At 35.1% G+C, this 10,238-nt stretch overlaps 1 protein-coding gene across 1 annotated transcript; it reads left to right on the top strand.

Moving 5' to 3' along the window:
- Positions 1–2,305: 2,305 nt before the first annotated feature.
- Positions 2,306–9,486, top strand: LOC127019129 (retinol dehydrogenase 8-like). The gene is made up of 6 exons (XM_050901057.1): positions 2,306–2,402; positions 3,557–3,718; positions 4,963–5,142; positions 6,237–6,330; positions 7,983–8,166; positions 9,087–9,486. Exons 1-6 carry the CDS (start codon positions 2,306–2,308, stop codon positions 9,318–9,320), a joined length of 951 nt encoding a protein of 316 aa, XP_050757014.1. The 3' UTR covers positions 9,321–9,486.
- Positions 9,487–10,238: the final 752 nt, after the last annotated feature.

The following is a 10,238-nucleotide window of genomic DNA, read 5'->3' as shown; positions in this document are numbered from 1 at the left end:
TTTTATATTTACGTAAGAGTCAGAAACTGCAGATATGGTTATGAGGCTTAAATCTGAGTCTGATTAATGCAAACATGATTTATGTGCATTAAGGCATGTGATTCATACTTCAGAAAATCAGGTTAGTAAAGTTATTTGACATAAAGCAGAGGACCAGAATAGGATGTATTGCAATTTAAAGATTAAGCCTAAGTTAAGTGTTTTGTATGTTAAAAGTGTATCTTGGCCAACAACCCTATCTGTTGTATTTCAGCAACTCTGCAGGTGGAAGTGTGCTAAATTCCTTGGTTAGTAGGTAGGTCTTTCACTGTTTATGTAAACATGTTCCACAAATGCAACTGCTCTGCTTTAAGTGGTTATACAAAACCAGGCACACATTTTGCTACCATTGACAAGGTCAAGATACACTCATCTAAAGTATTTCTGCAGTTTCAGATTATTTATTTTGCTATTATGAAAATTATGATATAGCAAAAAAATACTGTTTACTTATGGAAATAAATATATTGTGTGTTTTAAATCAAGCTATTTGTTTCTCTACATAATAGTAAATGAATTAGGTTGACCAGTGTAATAATTGAAAAATATTAAACTACTTCAATTTTTTCCTCTCTTTAGGCAGATCAGTTTGCCTTCAGGCTAGAAATCTACGCATCAAATTTCACACAGATTTTTTTAAAGCAAAGGTACATGTAAGCCCTTCATACCAGGATTTCAAGTAGAAAATATAACCAATCTGTAATTACAGTTGCATCACAACACTAGTGGAATTCCACTAACGTAGTGTTGCATAAAGCCTCGCTTGCTCCTCCTACATGCACTAAATATAAATGTGCATGAGCAGCAAAAGCAATTTGCCTAATATCTGAATCAGCTTAATAGCATTTGCACTAAAATTGTGTATCTGGATACTAACTCCTCTGGCAAAACTGTGGGTCAAGCCTGATAAATAAGTAGAATCATAATTACATTTTTTCTTTAACTTTAGATGCCGTCTTGCTATTTTGTTGCTTGCCTGAGAAGTTGATGATTCCACTTGTTATACTGTTCAAGTGAATTTATTTGTTTTGGAAAGGAAAGACATTTTTTTTTTTTCCTAATATCATAATTTCAGTTCAACGTTTCAGTAGAGTCCTACTTTTCTTGAGTTACTAACCAATTTAGATCTATGCAAATCCTGGAACACGTAAGTTCATTCTTCCGAACTGCATTGCATTAACATGGGGTTATTGAATCTTGGAAAACGTTTTTGTGTGTATAATGGCACTGCAATTAGCTGAATGCTGTTCAGAAGGCTAATTGCTTATTAAGGTGATTCTTTTTCTGTCACTCAGGATGGGTTATAAATTTCACAAGAGACTGATTTTCTTTGTGAATGTAGTATGCCTACAGTTACTGTATGTTAAACGTGAATTGCACCAAATTGCCAGTCCAGATGTCCCTCTGTTTAATTCAGAGTTTCTATGCAAAGTTGGTGGAATATTTTCTCCAAAACTAAAACTGAGTCAGACATCATGCTAGTTCTGACTTCCCCCCCACCTCCACCCCTTGTCAACTGGAGAATAGAAAGTGTTCAAAGATATTTCAGTGTTAGCAAGGATGTAGTGAAGCTGGTCTGTTCCACATCTTCCTGGCTGTTCTCCACTGCTGGCATACTTGCTTACTTTCTCTATTCTTGGTTGGGAACAGTGCTAAAAAGAATGTGAGGAATCTGTCTAAACAACTTGTCTCTTTCCAAATCCACATCCCATTTTTCAATTTACTTTTTCTGTAAAGCCTATTAGGACTCTTATAATAGTAAAGCATCAGGGAAGAAATCCATTTGTCATTCTGTCGCAAAAGAATGAGGAGGGTGCTGTAAGTGTAGGAAGTCTGAACACCTTTAGCAGAGGGATCCATTTTGGGTGCAGTTCACTTTTCATACATGCGAGTGGAGGACTTGACACTACAGACTGATTGTAATTGTGGCAAGGCTTTTCCTGCCAGTAGTATGCAAACTGGTTATTCCACTATTAAAAAAATCCATGTAGCTTACAAATGTCTCATTTTAAAGATTAATCAAATTTTGTATTAAATATAGTCCATGTTGATAATGCAGATTATAAGCTCATGCAGGAGCATCTGCTTCTGTTTTTGTCTAGTTGGAGATTATCCCTTAATCATGCAGGGTCCAGGTGTGCATTTTCAGATTTGTTGGCTCAGGAAAGCTGTAGATAGCTACAGTATAATGTCATTGGCCTTTAATGCTACATTTAGGTTGTTGCTCCTCTGAACAAGAACTCGCTTGAACCACCCAGTGAAAAGAATGGCAAGAAGAAATGTTCTCATTACAGGTTGCTCCTCAGGAATTGGACTGGCATTAGCTGAAAAAATGGCAAAAGATGAACAGAAAAGATTTAAAGGTAACAATGTATCTGTTATTTATCTTTATAAAAAGATATTCTTCAAGGCAGTACTATTTTTTTTTTTTTCCCCCTCTGTAATTGAACAGGTGACTGTATTCAGTTTGGTGACTTGTTTCTTGTTAGTTTCCCCCCCCTACTGTCAAGAAAATACAATACAGTGAAAATATACTGCTTTCTGTAAGCAGATGATATTTCTGTACCTGTATTGAAGCTGAACAGCTACTTGAACTGAATAGTTTACAAAAAAAAAAAAGTATAAAACCAAATAGCTGAAAATGTCTGTAGTATGCTACCTTGGATATACATTCACAGTTGTAGTTAGCTTTGCTTCTGGCTACTAAAATCTTTGTTGAATGAAACGTACATGCCCATTTGAGGACCAAAGAAATTAATTTAGGAAAACAGTTCTTAAATTTGCAATATTTTCCTTAAAGCATGTTTCATTATTCCAACCATGTGTAGGCATAAGAGGGTGAACAAAGGGGTTGGGATTTGTCTTTCTGCTGCAAAATGGGGTATTTGCTATGATTGAAAATGGATGGCAAGGCAAATACAGCAATGTGTGGTAATTCAGCTTCTCACACTTACTCACACAGTATTTTACTGCTAACTGACTGGATGCAGATTCATAGTTTTCTGGGTAATTAGGCCACAAGAATGATAAAACTAATTTCTATTTTGAGAAGTAGACAAAAATAGACGTTTTTGCAACCTAAGGAAGCATCTGTCCTTCCGCTTTTTAATAAAATTATGGTTGTTCTGCTAAACATGTTGACGGTGATTTAAAAAAAAAAAAGGATATCTGGAATCCAAAATTAGGTTTTAGGTACCTAAAAATGATTCAGCGGCATAACCTTATACCCATTATTTAAAGTTTTGATGATAATATTATCTTCATACACTGCATGTTCTTCGTTGTGCATAGCGGTTTAATTCTCCTTTTGAATTTCTTAAAGATTTCAGAACCAGATGCTGGGAAATCGGTGACAACATGTGTTGAAAACAGATTCTTTCTACTTTAAGTTTTTATCTGGATTCTATCACTGATACTGAAGATATGGATGTAAAAGCAATATTCTTTAATACTTCTCAGTCAGACTGCCACAGAAAAGGTTTTATTTCTGATAACTGTTGCTTCTGGTGTGTTGCAGTGTATGCCACAATGCGGAATCTGGCTAAGAAAGAGCCACTTGAGGAAGCTGCAGGTCGCAGGCTGGGCAAAACCCTCGAAATTAAACAACTGGATGTCTGTGATGAACAGTCTATTAAAGCTTGTGTGAATAGTATCCCTGACAGAAGGATTGATGTCCTAGGCAAGTACAGGATGTGTATGCTATGAACAGATATCAGTTTTCTACTTAACATCATCTCAAATACCCTGGAGAAGTTTCATTAGTGTATTTTTTAAATGATCAAAGTAATAATAATTATATAGTGTTCAAGATTCTTAAGGCTTCATGAAGACGTGAGTGGATTAAATCTCACCATGCTTCTATGAAGCAGGGAAGCTTGGTTTCCGTGTTTACAAAGGGGAAACTTCATCACAGAGAAGTGTCTTGGATAAGATGATACAGTTTTTAGTAAATGTGAGAAAAGAACTTTTGCCTAAATTGGCATATTCACGTACAAGACTTTCTGCCCTATCGATGAAGCATAGCCCTATTTACAATGAAGGCAACAGCTCTTTGTCCTAAGAAAGCAACAGCATTTGGGAATTAGCAAGTAAAAGAACAAAGGCAAAGAAAGTAAGGGTACTTTCACTTTGTATTGAGACTTGTAATTGAACTTTACAAATCATTCAACAAGAAGTGTTTTCATACTGTTTTGCTAAAAATAAATATATCTTAGTAAGATGGAAATTGCTTACACCATCAACTATTAAATTTTCTCTAATAGAAAATTGTGGACCTGCCTTTATTTTGATTAATTATTAAAGCACTGCTTAACAAGCTTCTTCTGCAAACTGTATTATACTCTAATTTGACATACTAGTTGTAGTGCAGAATGCCAGTTCTATCTATCATTCCCCACTTACAAATATCCAGGAGGCAAATAAAAAACGATGGAAGTGTGTGTTTTTGTTTGGTTTCTTTTTCTTGAAGATGTGAATGTTAACAAAACAAAAAGCAGACGAAAATATGGCCTGGTCTATCACCTTTTGGAATAAATTGAAGACTTCGGTTCATTCCTATGGGTATTGACTATAGTCTCTAATTCTTAATACTGAATTATAAACAAATATACATAATTCTTGGCTCACTTCCCTGTAATCCTTTTATAATTTAAAGAAAAAGGACTAATCAGAAATAAATCAGTTAAAGTGCAAAATATCAGATAATTTAAATTGGCTTAAAAGCATAATTAAAAATATATGGAAATGTCAAGTGTATTTGCAAAGCTTTAGTGACAGAATAACATCTTTTAATCCTTTCTTTAAGGATTATTTAAGGGTCATTTAATCCTTAATCCTCATTTTACTTTCAAATGCTTTCCAGTGAAGATTACAAGTTAATGTTTATGGAGGTTATTGCTCACTGTTGTCTCCCATTTTGTGCAGTTAGCAATGCTGGAATGGGACTCATTGGACCTATAGAATGTCAGACCATAGATGAAATGAAAACTGTGATGGATACCAACTTCTTCGGACTGGTTCGACTCCTGAAGGAGATTTTGCCTGACATGAAGAGGAGAAAGAGCGGGCATATAGTTATAATAAGCAGTGTTATGGGAATACAAGGCAAAGTTGGTTTTTTTGTTTGTTTGAACTAAGAGTTCAGTATTCAAAATCTAAAGCTTACCTCTTTTTAGCTGAAAAAAAAAATGTAGAAGCTAGCATATCTAACTATTGTGCTTTGTAATGCTGAAGTTCCAACTATAAAAAGCACAGCACTTAGACCTGATGGTTTTTATGCATCTAGGTAGTATGTTACTACACAACTACTCTCAAGACATTTTAACAACAGAAACTGCAGAGTGAATTTTTTTTTACAGTTTTAATTCAAACTCTATTTCTTTTTTTTTTTTTAATTTTATTATGTTATTTTTATTATCTGGAATAAGTAATTAGCATTACTTTCCTCTTTCCTATTGGAAAAGATTATGGGGACAGGCAAACATGCTTACTACACTCTGCACAATAATGGAATAAAATCCAATCATGTCCTGGACAAATGTACCATCTTTTTGTAAGGTTTCTCCTCTCATAAACTCCACAGAGTCTAATTTTAGCCACAGATAATGATGATCCCACTCTTGTGTTCCATCTGGTCTAGCTCTATTTGTTTCAATTATTACAACAGTGGCATTGATCTTACCTGGATTATTCTGGTGAGCGAAGGTCCTAAGTCAAACTGCAAGAGTTGTTATTGTTTAATACAATGCTTACCATCCACCTAAGTGGATCGATGTAGTGCTTTTTCTAAATCACTCGGATGCAAGCTGGATCTCTTGCATAATTGTAGCTCCTGCATTGCACTCAGCTTCTGTGTTCATCTATAGCCTATTAAAGTCTTGCTGATAAATAATGCAGATGGTATTGCATGTACAGACACTTTCATACCTTAGACTACAAAATATTTAATATCATCCAAAGAGATCAGAGCATCAGCTAGGAGGAGGAAAAGCATTCGTCCAAGCATCCTTTCCTAGAATAAGCAATTTTGAGAACATATGCAAAAAAATCAGTATTTAGATTCAGTATACACAAGGTTTTTTCTAATGTTTTCCCAGAAAGACTGTAGAAATTTTTGGAAAACACAAGAGTTTTTAAAACTAAACTATTAGTATGTTGAATACAATCATATTCTGAGGATGTTTTGTTTGTACCTTCAGGTATCTTATTTAATGATGTTTATGCTGCATCTAAGTTTGCTGTGGAAGGATTCTGCGAGAGTTTAGCTATACAAGCACTCAAGTTCAAACTGCAGTAAGTATTGATCCACTGGTGTAAATTGTATTTTAGATAGTTTTAAATATATTCAGAGTTAGCAAACAAATTTTTAAAGCTTGCTGCTATCTAGGAGAAACAGACTGAGGAACCCATGGAAATTGTACATCACAAAAGGCATATAGAAATGTCCACATTCTTCACACTACATAAGCAAATAAAAAGGTCTAGATGCTAAAATAAACATGTTCTCTTGAACAGTTAAAGGCTGTTTAGCTTTGGATAAAGTACAGTTTATGTAACACTTCTGAAAACAGATTCTTGCATACAATATCATAAGAACAAAATTATAGTATCAACCTGTAATATTTTCCTTTAGAAAGGATATCAGACTTAGGCAATTCACAGATAAAAAAGCTCAAGGGCTCAGCATAGAGAGAGAGCAAGTGGAAATCCATCAGAATGGAACACAGGGCAAGATACCTATAAGGCCAGGAAGTGGGAGGAAAGTGAGAAGAATGCAGTGTACTGTTTCTTAATGTTTAAGACAGTATTTAAGAGAATGGTCCTGTTCATCATCTGTGGGACTCTGGGGTTTGATTTGTCACGTGTATATTCACATTCATGTAATTCTACTACTATTCTTTGTGTGAAGTCCAACAATTGTTAAATATCCATTGCATCTCTGTGTGCCTAAGCATTTAACCCTTGTGCTGTGGGAGAAGAGACGGCTGCTGTCATGGGATTTCAGAGACAAGGCAGCATCCAAACTGTGGTTTTGCATACCACTCTGAAAAGTTTGGAGGGATTTAAAAGAAATATGTCGTAATGATACCCAGAATATACCAGAATTCATAATAAGATTTCAAGAGTATAAGATACAGCAAAAAGGTTAAAAAAAAAAGAAAGTAGAATGGGGAAAGTCCAAGGTCCAGTGTGAAGAGTGATGCAAGAGAAAAGGCTTTAATTGCAGCAGCAGCTGGAATTCTGCTGTCAAGGTCAATAGCTTGATTTAGTTCTAAAGAAGAGCCTGACCAGAACTCAAGTCTAGGAAGAGGTCCAAACCCAAAGAGTATTTTGATAAACATTGTGGCTGGGAGTAATTACTGCCTGAGAAAAGAACCCAGAAAGAACTGACCAGTAACTTTATTTCAGTGATTTGCTATAATACGCTACTGAGCAGAATAAAATTTTCCAGATTTGGCAGCAGCCAAAATCTGTCCACCCACAGTAAAATTCTCTATATTGTATTTTATTATAATATTGTGGAAGGATCTTGAATTATGTAACACTGATAGCTTGACAAAGAAAATCCATGTTTAGGCAATTCTCCCCTCTCTTTCAGTTACTTCTAGTATTATCATGGGAAAGCTACAACAAAGAAATCTATGTAGGATTTTGTCCAGAAAGTACTGAATTTTGTTATCATTCTTTAATCATTTTTCTTAATATTTGAGAAGTTCTTGTGGATAAATCATCCTTAACATTCCACAGCTGCAAGACAGCAGGTAACAAGTGCACTCACTTCTGCCTTGAATTAAGTTAGAGCACTTCCCTGAAATTTAAGCTACGCAGATTTCTACTACTACCTGTGCATCGGTAGGAACATGACAGCAATAATGTGGCATGGATAGCCTTTACAGACCCACGGAGGATAGTCAATAACCAGTATATCTTTGCTTTTTGAACAGGTTAAGTCTGATTGAACCAGGCCCAGTAGTTACAGAGTTTGAAAGAAAAGTGTTTGAAGATGGAATGAAAATGGATCTTTCAGCTGCAGATGAGGAAACAGCTGAGATGTTTACTAATATTTACCTTAAAAATTACAAACAAATTTTCCAGAGCCTGGGACAAAGTGCTGAAGATGTTGCAGAGGTAACTCATCAACAATTCTCCATCTTCTTTTTTCGCAAATTTTTTTTTTCTTTGTAATTTACGAATGCCCTGGTTGGTTGGTGGGGTTTTTTTTGGTAGAAGCATTAGATTTAATTAAATGTAATGTACACAATTTAAAAATATTTTAAAAAACTCAAGAGAATCTTGAAAGTTTTAAACAAAACCCTTTAGAATATTAAAAGAATGTTCATTTTGAAGTATTGAAGACAATCGTGAATTGTAATTTAAATACCACTGAGGTATTAGATGCACTTATACATCAGTGAAGTCTGGACATTCTGCAGTGTTACCATACATCTACACAGGGTTCCCACCATTGTTTAAAGCCGCTCTCCTCTCCATCTCACTAGTAATCCCTCCACTAATGTGAAGTTCACTCAGCTACCCCAGACCACCAAGGCACAATAGAAGATACATGGTTGTGGTTTCTGGCGCTTGGGGCTTCCTGCAGGAAGACAAGTTTAGGCAAGCTGTGGAAGGGAACAATGATTTCAGGTGCTTGCTGCTAAGGAATAGCTTCAGTGTCAACTGAAGGTTCCCAGATCTTGCTGCAAAGTGCACTGTTCCAATCCTTTCCCAGTGAACTGTAAAAGAAAGCATCTACCTATTGTGGGCACATAGGATAATTTTGGAGGACTGTTCAGGATACTTAGGTGTAAGGTGCTATCACCGTGGTATAGATAAACAGAAATAGGACTAAGAACAAACAAGAAGTACTTCTTATGGCCTTAAAAATATTTTAAGAAAAACTTCTAATGAAATTCTAATACTACTACATACAGGGTTTTACGTAATTGTAGCACTTTATTCTTCCACTTTTCCACTGCTTAACTGAAAACTAGATTTTTACTTTATTTTGGTAAAGGTTCTTTAACAATTCTATTTCTTATTCTTGACAGCATACAGTAAAGATAATTCTTGCAGAAAATCCACCGTTTCGCCATCAGACCAACACTTTGTATACTCCGATGACGACTCTGAAATACGCAGATCCAAACGGAGATCTGCCCATTGATATATTCTACAAAATGGTTTTTCATCATGACAAAATCTTCAGTGCAAGTCTTAACTTTATCAAGTTGCTAAGGTGGAGAAGTAGAAAGAGCTTTGACCTGGGAAAACCCTCACAATAAATATAAGATTATATAGTGCAAATTGGAATTACTTGTTGTAGCTAATGATAATGCAGTATGTTGTTACTCAAATGCCTTTGCTCCGTAGTTGTGAAAAGGCATTCAAGGTGTTTATCTGAGCTTAGCTAAGATATTCAGCTCAATGTGTTTATCTTAAACTTTACAGTTTGCAGAACCTTGAAACGAAAATCCTCTAACTATAGGTTTATTCTGTTTAGTGTTTGCTTTTTAGAGAACTGTTTTCATAGGAACATGAACATTGACTGATAGTTGCGTATTCAATATTGAACCGTTCCCCTTCACTTATCATAATATAATACATACTGAGATGTGTACTGTATGTAGATTATTTAGATTAATATCATAAAAATATGTTTTTACTTATTAGAATAGAATAAGTATAGTAATCCCTCAATCACAATAGCATTCTCACTTTCAGAAATCAGGTCTATTTACCAGTAACATAGGAGAAAGTCTCATCAATCTTAAAATGTCACAACTAGAATATTAATTATTCATATATATATGTTATAATATTCTGAATGCTTCCTTTATATGCAGTGGTTACTGGCATATTACATATAGTGGACAATAAAATGTTTTTTAAAAGCATCTTAAAACATCCTCTTACTGTCTGGGTACTATTTTTTTTTTTTTTTTGCAAAAATAACAAAATATTATCAGTAAGAAGTAATCTATTAAATGCCTTCAGTGCCCTGAGTGGCTGAAGCTGAGCCACAAGCTCTCCTTTTCCAAGCTATCTTAATAAGTACGTATTAAACCAAAATTCTAGCATGAGGAGAAGGTCTTTTCCCTCTCTTTTCTCTCACTCTAGTCCTACAAGTCAGCTGAGGCTAAGCTGGGGACCTGGGTTTAAGCGCTGTTCCGGCAGGGCGTTCTTGTTCTCTGACCTCCAAC

Source organism: Gymnogyps californianus, chromosome 8 (genome assembly GCF_018139145.2).
Source record: "Gymnogyps californianus isolate 813 chromosome 8, ASM1813914v2, whole genome shotgun sequence".
Taxonomy (NCBI): domain Eukaryota; kingdom Metazoa; phylum Chordata; class Aves; order Accipitriformes; family Cathartidae; genus Gymnogyps; species Gymnogyps californianus.
This window is presented reverse-complemented; position numbering and strand designations above follow the sequence as displayed.